This window comes from Sitophilus oryzae, unplaced genomic scaffold (assembly GCF_002938485.1).
Source record: "Sitophilus oryzae breed Bouriz unplaced genomic scaffold, Soryzae_2.0 scaffold_177_pilon_pilon, whole genome shotgun sequence".
In the NCBI taxonomy this organism is placed as follows: Eukaryota; Metazoa; Arthropoda; class Insecta; order Coleoptera; family Curculionidae; genus Sitophilus; species Sitophilus oryzae.
The window spans coordinates 2,239,242-2,259,187 of record NW_022146479.1 but is presented as its reverse complement, the minus strand read 5'-3'; the positions used below and the strand labels follow the sequence as shown (position 1 = coordinate 2,259,187).

Here is a 19,946-nt window from a genome sequence, read left to right as displayed (position 1 = left end):
CAACACCCCGTCTACGCGGTATGGCCAGAGTGAAACAAGCGGCCACCGCTGACGGATTCCCGATCATCAGTCCAGAGATTATCAATGTTTAAATGAAGCAGATATTTCCCCGCCACTGTGACGAATGAGGAAAATAACAACAAAGAATTGCAGATGGCGCCTGTTACACCTTAGGCTGGGCCAACTCCGACCTGTTGCGCCCCCTAGCGGTCATTCTACAAACTTGAAAATAATTTCCAGCAATTTCTCATAGCCTCTTTAGTTATAAATATTTTTTTCCGCAGCCTCTACGGCTAATAATTTCCGAGATACAGCCGAGAGCTATTCTTAGTGGGACACCCGGTACATAAGTTATGTTAATAAATATAATATTAAATACTATTTTTTTGAAGTTTGAAAATAAGCCTTTTTATAGATTTTTGTATGTGGTTTTGTTTTTTAGTTTTATTATCAATGTTATTGACTTTTGCACTTTATCAAAATTATAATTTGTAAATTTCTTTCTACTGAAAATTTTCTTTATTTAATGTGAAACTTACCTCATTTTAATCTGTGCACTAGGAAACATATTTCTATTAGTTAAATCTTTGGGTTCTACTTTTTCCACATCAGTCCTGAGATCTGCTTTCTTTCTGAAAAAAAAAAGATAAACCCTAATTGTTTTAATTTGAACAATTAAATATTAAAACATTTTGAAGAAGTTAGTAAGTAATTTTTTTAAATATAAAATTGTCATAATAGAAAAAATACATTCGAAAGAAAAACATAATAGCGATAAGATTCGAACATTTCAGAATAATCATTAGAAATAATAAGAATAGTATTTCAATAACAAATCATTTAAATATTCACATTTTAATAAATAATAGTATACAGGGTGGACCGAACTGTATTCCGGAAACTTCGGCAGCATATTCTGCAGATAAAAATAAGTAGAAAAATAAATGTATGTCCTAAAATGCTTAGTTTCGGAAATACAGGGTGTAGAAGTTTCATTTTTATTTCGATTTTTTCCAAATAATTTCTGAAGTAAGGTCAATATTTGGATGAAAATTGGTGTCTGGAAGTTTTTTGACATGAGAAATTCGATTTTGATGTCAATATGACTCCTACTAGTAGAGGGCGCCACCTACATATTTTTTAACTGGTTTGAAGAGTAATAACTTTTCGTCCGTACCTGTATAAAACTTCTGAGTAAAAAAAGATATATTTACGACATTTTCTACGTGAAAAAGGTCTCTTGGTAAAAATCGCTACGAGTAATGGTTTTCGAGATATGTGGAATCGAAATTATCAATATCTGTCATCATTGACATAAATTAAACATATATTGACTAAATAGTTATTAGACTAAAATCATAAATTTGAAATGTTTTTGTGCTAAACTTCAACAGAAATTGTTTTATCGTCATTTTTTGCAGAAAAATTTATGATTAATTTAAAAAAATATAAATTTCCCAAATTTATTATTTCAGTGAAATAACTATCTACTCAACATGTTTATTTTTCGTCAATAATAACGTTATTGTAAATGTGTTGACTATTTCCATTCTAAATATCTTGAGAACGGTTGCTCGTAGCGATTTTTACAAAGAGGTATTTTATACGTAAAAAGTCACAGGGATGTATATTTTTTCACTCGGTACTTCTATACAGGTACGGACAAAAAGTTATGACTCTTCAAAACAGTCAAAACACATGTAGGTGGCGCCCTCTACTTGTATGAGCCATATTGACATCAAAATCAAATTTCTCATGTAAAAAAACTTCCATACATCAATTTTCATCTAAATATTGATGTTAGTTTCAGAGATACAGGGTGTAGAAGTTTCATTTTTATTTCGATTTTTTCTAAATAATTTCTGAACTAAGTATTTTAGAACATACATTTATACGAACTTTTCTACTTATTTTTATCTGCAGAATATGCTTCCGAAGTTTCCGGAATACAGTTCGGACCACCCTGTATAAAGAAATTAAAAGGCCTTAACTTAGTAAATAATAGTATCTACTAATAATAGTATAACAAGTGATAAAAAACCTCCTATATCTATCTATAATAATTATAAAAAGTATCGAAATGGTAGTTTGTTGTGTAGTAGTGCTCGTTGGGTCACACTAAAAATTGTTGTGTTCGTACTGCAAGTAGCCTACGTACTTTCAGACATAATATTATGTTAATGACTCACCATAGACCTGCACAGCGTCTCTCTTGAACTCGGGGGTCAACTAAGAATTTCCAAATTGGGCTTTGGCTTTATTACCATTTCAAAGGCAGACTATGCTGAATATGTGTAATTGCATTTATCGAGTTGTAGTCCGGTAGACGCTTATACAATACCTTATTACCTATTTCTCCTTTTATATCCTTTCTATATAGCTACTGCCTGCTTTCGTCAATCATTTTTACTATTCTCCGCACAATAAATTATGATAATTTCATACTCCCTGCGCAGTATTGTATATTTCAACAACCTTTCCTTTAGATATTATACAGTATGGTTTATTTGATAAGTGGTGCTTACAATGCAATATCTACGAAAGGGTAAATTTGCAATCTTTCCCATTTTTAGGGGTGCTATAGAAAAAAATATTTTTAATAAACAAAGTTCTATGATTATGTCAGTCTATGATAATGCCAGATTTTACCTTGAAATGAACGGCCTAATTAAAAAAATTGTTTCGTAAAATATCACAAAAATCACAATTAATAAAATTAAAATAAAATTAATAAATTATTTATTTGATTTAATTTATTATTAAATATTATTAGTATTAATTATTATTAGTATGAGGCCAACCTACAACAACTTCAAATAAAAAAATAATGATGTTTAAGATAATTACAAAAGACCTAATTTTAAAAAGTTTTAACATCCTGTAACTTTAAAACCGTGTATTTGCATATCCACGTTTATAGGAACTTTTTTCATATTTTTTGATGAAGAATCAATGGATACTTATTTAACACTGTCGCAAGTTAATGATATTAAATTTTTTTAAAGGTTGCTATTAGACTTGGATTAAGACAAATTAATAAAATTACGTTTATCTCATGAAGGAGGCCGAATTCGACAAAATATCAAAAGACAACTTTTAATCGGCATTAAACGGCTTACACTATTTCGCTAATAAGACAAAAAAAAATCAACCAAACCAAACCAAACCAATCCATATTCACGTTAAGTTTTTTATACTTATTCATTAAAAATCCTACCATTAACCATAAAAACTGTATTAGGTAATTAAATTTAGTAATTTAACCACCTAGCATTATTGTTTTTATTAATAGGAAGAATTTTTGAAGCAGTAAAAACAAACTTTTTAATTTTAGGTTACTTAAAGATTGCAATATTATGGTATATAATTATTGCAATATATTATGGGGTTATAGGGATAGGGTATGATTTATGTCACCATTATGTAGCATTTCTTAAGTAACCTAAGGTTTGTTTATACTGGTTCAAAAATCCTTCACATTAATGAAAAACAATAATGCTAGGTGGTTATATTACTAAATTTCATTTCCTGGATACGTATAAATTTGTATGTAAAAATAACATTTAATAAACGGTTCTGTTTCACGTATAAATTTATAAAGAAAAATAACATTTAATACACGTATTTGGTCTACGTGTAATCCTAGTATATCATAAATTGCTAATATACTTGTATAATATTGGTATATGTATATACGATTATAAAAGGAATATAGAAACCTTAAATATATACGTTGAAGTCGCGGACATTTTGCAGTTTATTATACGTTTCACATTCTTTGTGGTATACCTAGACAAGACAGACGCGACGGTATTAGATCAGTTTAAACGTATAATATACCATTGTGTGTTGCTTGGGTATGTTCATATGAAAAATAAATCTTATTTTTACGTGAGGAATCTCCCCACGAGAAATGGCCACATGTTTTTTGAAATAATATAATTTCGAAGTTTTAGCATTACTAATTAATAATGATATAAAGAAAATTTTTATTTATTACTTGAATATACTTTACAATACTGTTCTGCACAGCAGTTCGTTATTATTAATACCAAATACCACCCCTTTAATATGAGAAAGGCTACAGACTTGTTCAAAATATTCCGAAGTGTATTTTAACCTCCCATTGCATCAATTCAATATTCATTTGATTTTACTCGGCTGTACGTTATTACAGTATTTAGATGAGACAATCTTTATTCCAATACATAATTAAAAAGAAATATATTGAGGTGTATTTGCTACATTGTTGTAAGAATACTCACTACTTCACCATTATGCTATTTACTGAAGTTAATATATTCTTGTTATGTGTCAAATTTGCAATATCTGCATAAAATATATACTGGAACGAAAAAGTAATTAGTGTTCCTTTGTTCGTCGGCTATATTTATTTATAGCCAGTCGGTAGCAGCTTGGAAGGTCCAGCAATTTAAGCTCCATAGCAATTAACTTGCGTATTTGCGTTTGGGTAAGTGAGACTTTTATGTCCGGCATGTGTAAAAGCTACCCGAAGGGCAAAATTTACCCACATATACAGGGTGTTTTAAAAAACATGTGCCATCTTTCGTGGGGAGATACCTCACGTAAAAATATGATTTATTTTTCATATCAATATAGGTTCGATTCTGCTTTATTTCGTAGCTACAGGGTGTTAAAGTCTTAATAATCTTTAGATTTATTATCATTTTCTTCCAAGTATTTTTAGTGACTAAAATGAAATTTTGAAGGTAAAAATTATTATAAGTGCTCCATATTTTAAAGCTAAAAAAAGTGTCGATAAATTCATCAGGGACGTGCATATGGGTTATCGCTGGAATATTTTCCAAAGAAAAAACATGTACGCCAGTGACTTTTTTCTTTTGATATCAGAATTATGTAGGCCTTTTATTGCCAATTAAAAGTTATCTCTTGATATTTTGTCGAATTCGGCCTCCTTGATGAGATAAACGCAATTTTATTAATCACAATTAATAAAATTAATAAATTATATATTTTACCTAATTTATTATTAAATAATATTACTATTAGTTATTATTATCATCAGTCCAACCTACAGCAATTTCAAATAAAAAAAATAATGGTAGCAAAATAAAAACACTAAATCACCACAATACACCAAAACACTTTTACTTTTACACTGGACGCGCGCTTCGCTAACCATGTTAGCATCATCAGCAGATGATTATAAACTAGTAAAAGTAAAAGTGTTTTGGTGTATTGTGGTGATTTAGTGTTTTTATTTTGCTGTGTAACACCAAAGGTTCCAACCCTCAACTGTAATAGTAAAAATAATGGTATTTAACATAATTACAAAAAATCTAATTTTAAAAAGTTTTAACATCCTGTAACTCCACAACTTTGCTTTTCCATACCCATGTTTATAAAAACTTTTTTTCATATTTTTTGGTTGTCTTTCGAACGTTAATGATATTAAATTTTTTAAAGGTTGCTATTAGATTTGGATCAATGCAAATTAATAAAATTGCGTTTATCTCATCAAGGAGGCCGAAATCGACAAAATATCAAGAGACAACTTTTAATCGGCATTAAACTGCTTACACTATTTCGCTAACATGAGAAAAAAAGTCAGGGGCGTACATGCTTTTTTAGAAAAATATTCCAGTGATAACCCATATACACGTCCCTGGTGAATATGTCGACACTTTTTTAGCTTTAGAATATGTCGCATTTATAGTAACTTTTACCCTCAAAATTTCATTCGACACGCTAAAAGTACTTGGAAGAAAATTATAATAAATCGAAAAAATATTAAGACTTTAACACCCTGTAGCTACGAAACAAAGCAGCATCGGACCTATGTTGATATGAAAAATAAATCTTATTTTTACGTGAGGAATCTCTCCACGAAAGATGGCACTTGTTTTTTGAAACACCCTGCATAAGGTGGTGCATTATAAAAATGGGCCATCTATGCTAATGTCATACCTCACAAAAAATCCGAATAGTTACTCAGATATGCATTTTAATCATATCATCTTAAAGCTAGACAATTTTTGACATTTTTTCCGTTGAAGCGCTGCGGTCGGAATTTGTTGAAATCAACTGAAATGCACCAAGCCTATACCAGTACCTTTTGATCTTATCTCTCTATAGATCTAAATGCTATTATTATTTATTTATCGTGTGGTGTCTTTATTTTACAGTTACTTCAGTTTTTAGTACTGTATACGAGATGGTATACAAACTTGATTGATGGTTAAACCTCATAAAACATCCCCCTTTAGAATTTTGACTTATTTATTAAAAACTATGTATTTTATATACCTGTAAACTGAAAAAAAACGTGCAAAATAATTCGAATCTTTCTAGGGATTTGGAAAAGGAAAAAACTGCCATATTTGTTGTCGCAATTAGGAACACTACAGTTCTTCTTGTTCTTCTAGCCATTGTTATTAAATGTGAATAATTAAAATAAAATGTACTTGGTAAAATAAGTACAAATACACCAGTAATTAGTGAGGAAATTGCCAAAATCGCACACCAAATATTCACAAAACAGAACGAAATAAAAATATTGACATATTTAAAAAACAAATGAATATTTGTCAATTTTTTAATGACTAGCAGCGCCTCTAGTGTTTGTTCGCACAGTATAGCTTTTACTTCTAGTCATTGCCATTAGAGAAAATGTTCTAAAGGGGGATGTTTTGAGATAAACCTATAAAAGTGGTTAAAAACAACAAGAGAGAACGCATGATGGATTTATATATAAATCTATCCATAGTTAACTTAATAGTGAAATAAATGGATTAGTATGGACCTCATATGCCTGTTTCTTGTCATCGTGTGTCGAAATCTTACCTGAATATGTCAAAAGTTGACATGTACATATCTCATTCTATTGAGAGTGTCATTTTCTATCGAATAAAGTAAAAAAATATCGAAAGTGCAGTTTTAAAAATAAAAAGTTGTAGTCATTTCCGGTGAAACAGGAGAGATGTTTGTTAAACTAAAATTTAGCAAAAAAAAAATAAAAATGTGAAAATTTTCTCAGCCGATGTGTATGTTTTACACCCTGTATAATACCGCCGGAAGGCAAATTTCTTTATTATTCACCATGTTCGTTTCGTAATTTACAATGAAAATATACTCCTCGGCTACCAACTGTTAATGGAGAATGGTGGGGAATCGAGAGAAATATGAGGTAATAAAAATCTAGTTTATTTTAAATGGAGAATGCAATTAGTATTTAAAGATTATTCTGATTTATAAAAGGCAGGCCAAGATTGGAAAATTTGAATTTTAATAGAGTCGATCGTATATATTAGCGATTAACCGACTATATCTATAAAATCTTAACTCAGTTCCGTAGTTATTAGGCTAAATATCATCATAACTCAGCTAAATAAATTATTTAATATTCAATTAAAATACACAAGAAAATAATTATAATCACAAATTGCTTTTTTATTTTTTTGTATAAAAAGTGATACATAATAGGTTTTTATCAAGAAATAGCTCATAGAAACTGTGAAAAAATCAAACTTCTAAGTTAACGTAAATAAAGATACTGACTTGGTGATCAACTCACAGTCAAAACAATTTGGGTTTGAAGCACAAAATTTTAGTCAAAGAAGGAAGATGTAATTATTATTTCGAAATTCATCCTCAAGATTGTAAAAGTTTGTATATGTTGTAATCACTTTACTTGCTTTTGAAGCATAAACATTTCGAAGAAAGTTATAAATTACACATCACAATCTAAAACCATGGATTGTATATATTATAGACCTTATAGATCTATTGTGTCCCCTTTTTTTGAGTTATAACTCATGCAGTTTCAGTGCTTTGACAAAAGCCAGTCTCTCATCAGACGGTTTTACAGAGGTTAGTTCTCCGATATCAGTCGTACCAGAGTTTATAGCATGAATGGTTGTCGTCTCGGCACACTCAGACACTCAGTAGTGAGGTGTTCTGGTGTTTTCCCATTTCCCCCAGCAAAATCTGCATTAAAAAAACAGACATATTAAATTACGGAATTTTTTTGAATTACGAAATAAAGAATTATACTATAGCAACTTTTTTTCGATTATACAGTATGTATTATAAAAATAAATTAATATGGTTTAACTTTACAAAAACATATATTTTCTTTGGTGTTCTTATTGGCAATTTCCAATTTAACTTTAACACCGCCCAAAACGAATGGGCCCCTGTTAATTATATGGCTTCGGGTATATTTTTGAACCACTTAAAGGGTAAACGAAAAACCTATAATTGCCTTGCAAGTAATTGAGAATTTTATGCCTTGAGTCACGTATTTTTATGAGCATCTCTGTCGAATAAAATGTGATGGATTGTTTTCGAAACACACAGTAAACTTGAATAAAATACATGTAAAGTGTAAAACATTGCTATAAACGAATCAGGATATCAAAAACAATGGATATTCTTTATGCAATACTGGTATAGTCTGTAAAACGAATAACTTTGAATTTGACAGTTCCCGCGGGCTTTTATAGTGTTAATTTTATTAGGTTAGCAACTTGCGGCCATGCTGACGTAATGCCGTCTCTAATAGAACAGCCTCGGAGCGAGATTTATGACGTCACGCTAGTTAGATACTACAGATTAATAAATAGTAATAATGTATAATACTATTACTAATGATAGTAATAGTATTTTTAGTTTGTATTTTAAAAATGATATAGTTTACATGAAATATACATAATATACAGTTAATAAATACAATATATATACCTATTTATAGTAATAAATACTTTAGCAGATAAAACTATGAACCATACAAATGCAGCAAATGTTTTACAATATGGCTGAAATCGTACTCTATAGTCAATGTACATAGTTTTTGTGTTAAGAATAATAATTTAAAAAAATATGTGGTCCTCTTTTGACAAGTTTATATTAGTTTATTAATTGCAGTAAACATTATAATATATAAATAAATTGTACATCACTATTAGTAGATATTGAATGTTTTTTGTTAAATTAGATCGATTTTCGAACCCCAAAATTTAAAATATATTTTGCATTTTACCCATTATCTTATGTACCTTATTTGCCAAAGTATTTATTACTATAAATATGTATATATTATATTGTATTTATTAACTGTATATTATGTATATTTTAAGTAAACTATATCATTTTTAAAATACAAACCAAAAATACGAGAAATAATTATGTTTCCATGTATTCTCCAACATATTTATTAATCCGTAGTATCAACTAGCGTGACGTCATAAATCTTGCTCCGAGGCTGTTCTATTAGAGACGGCATTGGTCTAATATTTTGAAATGTCAAAAGCTGATGACATTTTACTTTTGTCAATTATGACATTTCGTGTTGATTTTTGCAAGAAGAGGAAGAACTGTCACTTGTTTTATTATTTTCCTTTTCTATTTCACGAAAGTAAAAAGAGTTACCTATCTGATTCATTCAGGCACTCAATTTAAAGAATATCAGTAACTTTTTTGATAGAGGGATTTTATATTTGCCCTGTTGGTAAAAAATAACGGTCAAAATTCAAAGTTATTCATTTTATAGACTATAGTAGAAATAATTCAGTTTTTGATAGTTCACCTTAAAATTATATAATTTAGGTAATACTATGACCCAAAGGGGAGCGAACTAGAGGTGTGTGGTTCGTGAACGAACTAGTTCCAATGAACTATTCCGACCCTGGAATGGAAGGAACTAGTTCCTGGTTTCTCAAAGAACTAGTTCCTCAGGACCTGTTCCGGATCGAGACTGTGACCGATATAGAATAATATGCGACGGCGACGGATCGGCTAGCGCGCGTAGCCCGATGGTAGGCAGGAGTGGGGAGTGCCAGCCGTATGTTATCGGATCCGGACCTAAAGGAACTAGAGGAACTAAATAAAAGACTAGTTTACGTATGGATCAGCCAGCGCGATTGATGCTCGGCAGGCGTGAAGAGTGCCAGCCGTATGTTATCGGATCCGGACATAGAGGAACAATTAAAAGACTAGTTCACGGGAATCTATTCAGTCGGCAGATCCGAGATATAATACAAGGCGACGACGATGGATTCGGCCTTGTCTATTGCCACAGCCGGCACGGCGTAATTACCACAGAAAATTGTCGTGGATACTGTTTTTGATTTTTAGTTTGTCTTTTAAATATTTTATGGGAATGTTTCACTTTAGGTCCCTAAAATTAAGAAATATCTAATAAAAAGAAGTAGATATTCTGAATTTTTAGACAAAAACAAAAAGCTTGAAGTGCGGAAAAACGCAATTTTTCGTAAAATTTTTGTAATTGTTCCAATTGATTTGTGATATAGTTTTTTAAATTCTGATTTGAGTTTTTTTTTATCTGCAATAAAACTTACCTATATGTTTTTAACATACACAGTTACACGTCTCGTTATATCTCCGTTCATTATAAAAATTATACAGATCATACTGTAAATAGTTCTGACTGACAACGAAACGCATTAGCAAGCAAGGGGGATGTCAATGTTAGTCGGGAACTATTGTGAACTAAAGACCTAGTTCAAGGAACTATTGCTCTGGAGGAACTAGAACTAAGGAACTAGTTCCTCCCAAGGAACTAGAATTCCCATCTCTAGAGCGAACACTCCACTAACTGAACCAGAACCTTTCTGCTTCCCAAGTGGAAACCAACTCAACGCGGAACTCAAGAACTTGGAAGACTCCATCCGTAACCTGGAATGGAAGATTTTCCTTGATTTATGTAAGAATACTCTAAATTGTTACGCGGTTTGTAACAGGACACTGTCTCCTCAGTAGATTGAAGCTAAGAAACAACGGCGAATGCAGTTTCTGTTGGGAAAATGGGGAAACACCAGAACCAAATCACAACTGAGTGTGCAGGGACGACATCCATTCGTGGGTTAAACTTCGGTATGACTGATATAGGAGATGAGGAACTGTGTAAAACCATTTCGTTGGCTTTTACTGAAGCGACGCCGGTCCTAATAAGTGTTCTCCAGGTTTTCTCATCCAAGTTGATTCCCGTTGGTGGATCAAGTAGGGGGAACTCGTCTGGTAGTTCTACATTTACCGTGTTGCTGAACCTTCGACGGGATTTCAGTCGTCTCGGATGTGTTTCAACTGCATAAAGGGGATGACTGTTATCGAACGATTGCCGGAACCTTTTAGCTTGCGTCTAGCTCTTCGAGTGCACAAGTGGAAAGCGTAAAGCTGGGTTTTAGAGAGAGCAAGTCTCAAAAGTACAAAATTTAAATTTGCATAATTTTATAGATTATGATTGTCAAGTTATAAATTTTTATTTAATAAGATACTATGCTATCGAGATGGTTCATTATTAGCAAAGCATTATGAATTTTACATACTAATAAAAGATATTTGAGACATAATTACAGCCATACATCAAAACTGCCGCATAACTCTTCAATGCTATAGAAGCAAAATTACAATTCCCTCTTTATTCCAATATACTCCAATACTGATTTATTTCGCTGCATCGTCATGTTTTCGTTATATGCCGACGACGTGGCCGGTTGGCTTTTTTATTATTATTTTTATTTTTATTATATTTTGATGTACTTGTGTATGTTGGGTATAATACTTGTGTATGTTGGGCAATACATTTCTTTTTATTGGATTGTATTAAAAAAGCCTCTTTTATTATTTTTTTGGAGGCTATCACTTCTTTCATTATAATTTTGGCGTTATTAAAATCTATTCGGTGCCCTGTGTCTCATGAATGCTGACAAATCTTAGATTTGTGAAAATCTCCCTTTCTTAAATAATCTTTATGTACTTTAATTCGAACATTTAAGGGTCTAGATGTTTCACCGATGTAAAATTTATCACATTCACATGGTATTTTATATATTACATTTTTTGTTTGTTGTTCTGTATTCATTGGTTTAGTTTTAGATTTTTTTTTAGATCATTACAGTTCGTACACATATTAGATACAAGCTCTTTTAGATAAGATTAAGAGAGAGTGTCAATTTATTATAATTTATATAACCTTAAGTTCAAGACAACAAAATAAAAATACTCGTTACGACCTAGCTGAATAAATACTGTATATAATCTATAAATTATCCCATATTCTACACACTCTATAAGGGATCCAGGCAAGAAGTAAAGGGACCATAACGATTTAAGATATCTAGCTTATTAATCTCAATATAGCGATCGCAGCCAGCGATTTTCCTTAACAGCTTTAACCTTAACCCAACTGCAAGATTATTATATTTTACGTTTATTAACTAACTGTTGAAGAGCTTTATTATGATATTGGTACGAGCAACAGGATGATACGTTTTAAACTGTGTAAATAGTTAAAGCGCAATGATGTCGTTTTTGACATAATATTGTAGCTCTGTGTATGTAGTTTGCAATGCCACCTGTGGTTAAAAATCTTAAAAAATGGACAAAATCCATTTAGTAAGTCTGCTCCTCAAATATATATATATGGATGTTACGCGCGTCTTACTTTTACGCTGTTTGTATGGCATCATCTGTTTTATCAAAGTCGAGTTGGACTACTTTGATGTTAAAAAGCCTTCCAATTCGACTTTGATAAAACAGACAATACTGTACAAGCAGCGTACAAATGAGACGCATTATCATAAGTACAGTAATATGGCAGCACATCCAAGTATACTTGCATCAAATCCACTTGGACGCATCATACTAACTGATTTAAAATCGGTTGAGACGAGCCAAGGGGCTCAAATCCAAGTGAGATGCAGCATCCAAGTGTGATCCAAGTTAGGCACTTTGACCGTTGATGGCATCTAGGCTTTACACTCACTCAATATTGTTATCTGTTTCTTAGTTTTGTATTATTCAATATGGATCTTAGTGTCTTGTATATTTTAAATAAAGTGCTTATTAAAACTTAATGTTAAATTGATATTTTTAGAACACAAATGTACATTTCTATAAAATTATTTCTTACGTCTAAAGGAATGTTGCAAATGGATATAATTTATAACATTTAGGCGCCACATTAAACAAATCGTAAAAATTTATTCACAAAACCGGTTGTCTGTTCTGTTGACATAATTCGTTTCTTAGAACATAAACTTGAAAATAACCATTCCATTTGCTATTTATTGAGGTTTCTGGCTTACCAAAAAAAAAAAAATAATGAACAGCTATCTATCTGCTATAAAAATTAAAAAACTGGTATGGTTTTTGTGTTAAAATTTTATTTTAGTTTTGATTAATTAGTTATTTATTGCAGAATAATTTTAACCTATGTGGGTAATTATTTAATATTCTTAAACTATGTAGAATAATAGGTATGTTGTGTATCTTGCAGGAAAAGTACCTAAAACATTTTCTTACGATAAAATTATATTGACAACAAATTTCTATAACTTCTAGGTTTAGGTTTGCTTATTGCTGAAATGTCTATTATTTTACGCAGTTCAGAGTTTATGACATGAAACAAAAAATTACCTAAGAATGGCATTCTAGTAATCGAAGATCTATAACTTTATAATTATTTATAATTCCAAAGGATATTAATGGCACTGAGGGGCACTTTATTAAGTGATATATCTATTTCATTGTTTTTTGAGCAGTATAACAAACGAAAAACCATGAGTTGCATTTTATGTCATTTCTCAATTAGTCTATCGTGTTTAACAATCGTTTTTAAAATGTGCTTAGTAAGTATACATTACTATTAACTACCTATCAGATTGTTCTCAAATGCCTAGAGTTCATTACAGCTTTTAAGAAAAATGTATTTTTTATTCAAAACTCGCGTCATTTTAATACTATTTGATCAAATAAATTCATAATTAGATAATAGGATTCAAAATGGGGTAGTCAAGCATCAAAAATGTTTTTAGAAGACAAGAAAAACATAATCTCTTACTATGCTATAATTGCTAATAGACCCGGAAGATACCAGAACATTTCTCATACGGATTTGGCCCGCGGACTTGGTCTGCGGATAAAAACCTTGTATTTGTGGGGCGTACCAAGTCTGTGGCAGGCCCAGCCTGTGGCGGACCAAGCCTGGCACAGGTCAAATCCGCAGACTTGACTTGTCAGATTAGAATTGGTCTTAAAAAACGATCGCGGCTGTTTTTATTCCGATAAAGATTTATCTGCATAAAAAATGTTATAAACCGTCAAATTTTGTCCCAAACGAGAATATTTAACAAATAATCTTACACTTAAAAACACCTATCTATATTTCATATCAATTAAACTTTTAGTTACGTAATCGAGGGCGCGATTTTTAAATTCATTGTTGCCAACCATGGACATATTCGGTGTCGTGCTGACTAACTGGAATTTAAATTTCGCGCTGGGGATTCAGGTGGTAGCTCTGCTATAAAAAATGTCAAGTTGTCGCATTTATTTCCTGACATTGTCATTCGTTTTGACACTTTAGTTTTGTATTACGAGTTTTTGGTTTAAATAACTAGTGTTGTGATACTTTAAGCTTGAAAATGTGTACTAGCTAGCAGACCTTGCAGTCGAACATTGTATTTTTTAGAACTTCTTTTTGTGCGAAGATAGCTACAAGATAGCTTAATAGCCGTAAAAAACTCATCGCAACTTTATTAGAATATTTTGAACGGGAAAGCGGTAGTAATGGCCGTTTATGTCCGTTAAGTGCTGTTAAGAAGGTGAGTATTTTTGATGTAAATAATACCTGTTTATATATTTATAATTAATTTATTTTTGTTTCCTAAAATACTTTGATTAAAAGAAAATATATAAAAGTGGGTATCGCTGTGCTGGTCAAGCTTAATCACGTGACTAAAAGTATATTGGGTATGAACTGTAGATACTAAACCTAAGCACTCCTCGATTTTTTAGGTCCATTACTTGGGATTCAGGTCCTTGTTGGGCCCAAGTCTACCAGTTACAGCGATTAAAAATACCGACATGGTTATCTAGGGGAGTACTAAATAAGTATAATACTTTATTACTTAGTAAAATAATACATTTTACTTCTACTTACTCTCTAAGATCTGTGTTAAACTGCGCGTTTTTGCGACTGGGGGAAGAACGCATGCATTTTAAATAGGTAGGTACATACATACATACATACTGCCATTACTCGCTGACGAGTATTCGAGACACATCAGAAGATGGTCACGCAAGGCGTTTTCTTTGATGAGCTTTTCTGTGACTGAAAAGCCCGATACGTGATGTTATTACCGCACTCCGGACTCATTGCTTTGTTGCCTCTTTACTTTTTGGTTGTCGCTGTTAACTGAGTTTACAATTCTTCTCCATTGAGTTCTATTGTGAACTGCTTCTTCCTACTCATTCTGCATGTTAATCCCCTTTAAGTTTTCGTGGAAAATGTCCTTGTACCTTTTGAGTTGTCCACCAGGCCTCCTCTTCCCCGTCTACAAGCTCAACGTAAAGCAGAGATTTTCGTATGCGGTTTTCTTGCATTCTGCATACGTGACCAGCCCATCTTAAGCGGGATTTTGTAACCATGATTCCAATACTCTCGCAGTTAGCTTTTTCAAGGACCGATACGTTTGAGACATGATGGAACCACCGGATTCTTAAGAGTTGTCTAAGGTGTCTCTGTTGCAACTTGTTTAATGCGTTCATGTGTCTGCGGTACGGCACCCAAGTTTCGCTCCCATATAATATGGTGGGGATTATAATTGCTCGGTACACTGCAAGTTTCGTTTTTGTACTTAAGTCATGATTGTAGAAAACCCTGTCTTTTAATTTCCAGGATGCTCTGGAGGCGATGCTAATCCTGTGCTGAATTTCAGAGTCAATATTGGCCTTTTCCGAAATCAAACTGCCGAGGTAATTGAATTCCGCCACATATTCCAATAGTTCTTCTCCGATCTTTATAGCATTGTTATGATCATTCGGGTGAGTGTACATGATTTTGGTTTTGTCGATGTTTAAAAAATGCAATGCAAGCGCCCAATGCTTCGCATGCCCAGGTGTGTATGTTCAACATTTTTTGTAATTGTTGTAACGTGTTTGCAACTAGAGCGTAGGAACATGGAACTATTTTAGAACACATTAAATAGCACACAAGTGTTAACAAAATAACAATCTTCTAAACTAAATGCGTCCTGTAATTATAATTTAAAGCACGTAATAGTTTTAAGATGATAGTAATAAGCACCTTTTACTTCCTGTTACGCCCATTCTATATGTCGTACTACATCAAACCGATTAATTTTATGTAGAATGCCCTTTTGTATGTTAAACGGTACAATGGCTAAAGAAGAAAGGCGCAGCGGGATTGGTGTAGGCGCTGAAAAAGTAAAAATTATTCTGAATGGCATTAATATTAAAATTTGCTGATGCATTATTGTTCATTCTCGATGCGACAGGATGCACTTTTCGTATCGATTGTTCGTATATATCAAGGATCGGTGGTACCGAAACAATACTTGTTACATTATAAATTCTAATTATACAGGTTGGTCAAAAAATAGCGTATCTAACGTGGGTGGGTGATTTTGCAGAGAAAAATAAAACAAAAAAAATTCCTATGAACATTAACCTTAAAATGCTTCCCGAAGAAGTGACATCCCTCGAAAGGTTAAATAAAAATAATATATTTTGTTTATTTTTATGAACGTCGGTAAACCACTGTTCCTAAAATTTGGTACTCTTAAGGTACGCGCACACTGACCAGAGCCGCACGCGCCGCATCGACCGAACAAAAATATTGTTTGCGTTACTTTCAATGAAGGTGCGCACACTAGCCGCACGAATCGCATCGACGAAAATGCGGCCAGCATTGTTGGGCCAGAATGAATTTCGGTAAATGCGGCTAGTGCTGCTGACGTCACACGCAATTCCTTCCACTCTAGCGTAGGTAGCCGAAGAGGAGATTAGAAATTCAATATGCTAAGAAAGTTTGCAAATTTTTTATGGCTCATATTGAAATATAGAAAAATTTTTAATTCATCCTCAATTAAATGTGGAAATAATGTGGATTTTTGCCAATATTGTGAACCTATAACTTTCGATTCTTTCTCGCGATTTCTTCTTCTTCTATTAGCAAGGACCTCATAGTTATTTCTTGTTCGTTGTCATTTATTGTCGAGAAATATTAAAAAACACGCTTATCACCGCAGACAGGACTCCGGAAGCGACTGATGAGAAATTCGATTGACAAATACGGGTGTAGTAGGGGCAAAAAGAAACAAAATAGCGAATAACGCGGCGCGTTCTCGCCGCACTCGCCGCACGAATCGCACTTTTTTTTCTTGTCGCGCACACTGAGCCGTACCGAATGCGCCGCACGCGCCGCATTATTCGCTGTTTTGTTTCTTTTTGCCCCAGCTGCACCCGTATTTGCCAATCGAATTTCTCATCAGTCGCTTCCAGAGCCCTGTCTGCGGTGATAACCGTGTTTTTTACTATTTCTCGACAATGAATGACAACGAACAAGAAATAATTATAAGCTCCTTGCTAATAGAAGAAGAAGAAATCACGAGAAAGAATTGAAAGTTAGAGGTTCACAATATTTGCAAAAATCCACATGATTTCCATATTTAATTGAGGATGAACTAAAAATTTTTTAATATGAGCCATGAAAAATTTGCGAACTTTCTTAGCATATTGAATTTTTAATCTTCTGTTCGGCTACCTACGTAGAGTGGAAGGAATTGCGTGTGACGTCAGTAGCACTAGCCGCATTTATCGAAAATCATTCTGGCCCAACAATGCTGGCTGCATTTTCGTCGATGCAATTAGTGCGGCTCTGGCTAGTGTGCGCACCTTCATTGAAAGTAACACAAACAATATGTTTCTTCGGTCGATGAGACGCGTGCGGCGCGTACGGCTCTGGTCAGTGTGCGCGTACCTTTTCACACATTTTAATGCCAAAGCGATGACATCATTTAAAATTCCATAACGCCCCTGAAGTGGTACTTTCCACTAAGGTAGATAGTAATACTGATGGTACTTCTTTTATCCTTGTAGATACAGTAACTTCAACAATTGATATAAAAAGCTGGAACTTTTTTACTTAAAAAAGGTGCACTTTGTTTAGTTCGAGTTGGCCGTTTCGTATTCCGGGTGGAACTTAATTTGCCTAATAGTTCATCCGCTCCCCAAGGTTCACAGCAAGGGGGAGGTTACTTCACCTTGTGGAGTTCTTGCATTGTTTTAACAGCTACAGTTTTGGTACCCATCTGGGACTCTGCTGTCCGTATTGACAGCATTTTCCTAAAGTAGCGAATTATCGTTCTGTTCGCCTGTTGTGTTTCTAGAGATCGATTGACCATCTTGTGAGATATGTTCTCAAACGCCTCCGCAATGTCTAAAAAGGCCCAAATTGCTGTTTCTGTGCTATATGTATAGGATTGTCTGTGTTAGCTGCGTTAATTGGAACAGAGAAGTTTCTGTAAATCTGCCCGCTCTATATGCCTGCTGATAGGGAAACGCCGTATCCAATTTTTTCTTGAAAAAAACCCTCTTTATTGTCAAAAAAGTCACCACCTAAATAATTTTGTTACTTATCCATTTACACCCTGTATATAGGGTGGTAACAATTTCGATGCTCAACATTGGCATCTCAGAAACTACGAGAGATACGAATTCGGTTAAATGGGACAAAAGTTGCGTAATTAGAAGTTTGACAAACATCTATGAAGAAAAACCCGGTATCTTGATTAGTTTCGGATTTATGTCAAAAAAATGAAAATAATACGTTTATATTACATGACAGTATCTTCAGAACTATTGTATCTATTGGAACGTAAGTTGGTAGTTTTATATTTTTGACCTCGGTCAATTAAATGACGTTTTCAGAAAATTTCTAAGCCTTCTAGATTTCGCACAACAGCAGTCAAGTTTTTGTTTTCTTATGACCGCCATTTTGAATTTTTATACAATTAGAGCAAACACTCACAACAACAAAATCACAAAAAAATACAAACAACAAAAAATACACAATACAAATAATACAATTCAAAAAAATTTAAGTCTTGAAAATTACAAAAAGAATATACATGAACAATTTTAGAACAGTACGCAGTAAATAGATATAATTTTAAAGTTATAAAATATTAAATACTTGACCTTTGACCAGTGTGTGAGATGATCAAAATTTTAAAATTTAACATTACTTGGTTCAGAAAATACTCCTGGTTTGGTTTGGTTTGGCATTGCATATAGTGATTGCTCGAAGACATAATGTTTTAACTGTACCTATTTTGGTTGCTTCAGAATGATTTGACTGAGAATTTAAATAGTTTTAATAATTTATTTAATATTTAGCTAATGGATCCATCGTTTCTACTGACAAGAACATCTAGAAACGGTAGACAATTTTTTCTGTTTCTCAGTGGTAAATATTTATTTTTTAAATTACCCTTGGGCAATTTAGTATAGCAATCTAGTAAAATAACACTAATAAGCTATTTGTTTTTGACTTAATTTGCTACGGTTAAAATACAAAACACTAATCCTATGATAGTAATTTTGGTTCCGTCAGTTCTATTTAGCACTATGGTAGTGAGGTTAGGTACATTTTTCACTACACTAATAGTTCAAATAGTTTTGTTCTTTTCCCAGCTTCTAACTAAGCCACACTATCCAGGAGCAGTTGGGCCTCGATGTTGATGTGCTGATGGAGCCTCCCGTCATGACGTTGTCGACATCATCTACTTCTAAGTCCTTATGTAGATTGCAATTGCGAATGTACTAGTACTAATGTAAAAGTTTTCGTTAAGATTAACGAAAACTTTTACACCTATAGATAGCAATATTGCGATCTGTCTAGTCTTTGCCCAATATATTTTCAAACAATTTTAGTATCTTACTTAAGATCATTTTTGATGTTATCCAATTTTAGTTTATTTATGGTACATTTTGTTATAACCAGTTTTAGTCTGTTTCCAATAATTTGGTAATTTTCTCTAACTTTTCTAACTCAATAACAATCCAATTGATTTGGATTGGGCTTTGATCTTCTAGTTTGCCCAACATATTTCTGATTACAATCTTTACAAGAAATTTCA

General features: G+C 32.7%; 1 protein-coding gene across 1 annotated transcript in view; it reads right to left on the bottom strand.

The window, feature by feature from the left end:
• The window catches only part of LOC115882256 (BTB/POZ domain-containing protein KCTD1), a 54,813-nt gene that overhangs the window by 26,395 nt on the left and 8,472 nt on the right, over nt 1-19,946 (bottom strand). Inside the window, exon 2 of the mRNA XM_030900196.1 lies at nt 540-632. Coding sequence (XP_030756056.1) covers nt 540-632 — 93 coding nt within the window. The remainder of the gene's footprint in view (nt 1-539; nt 633-19,946) is intronic.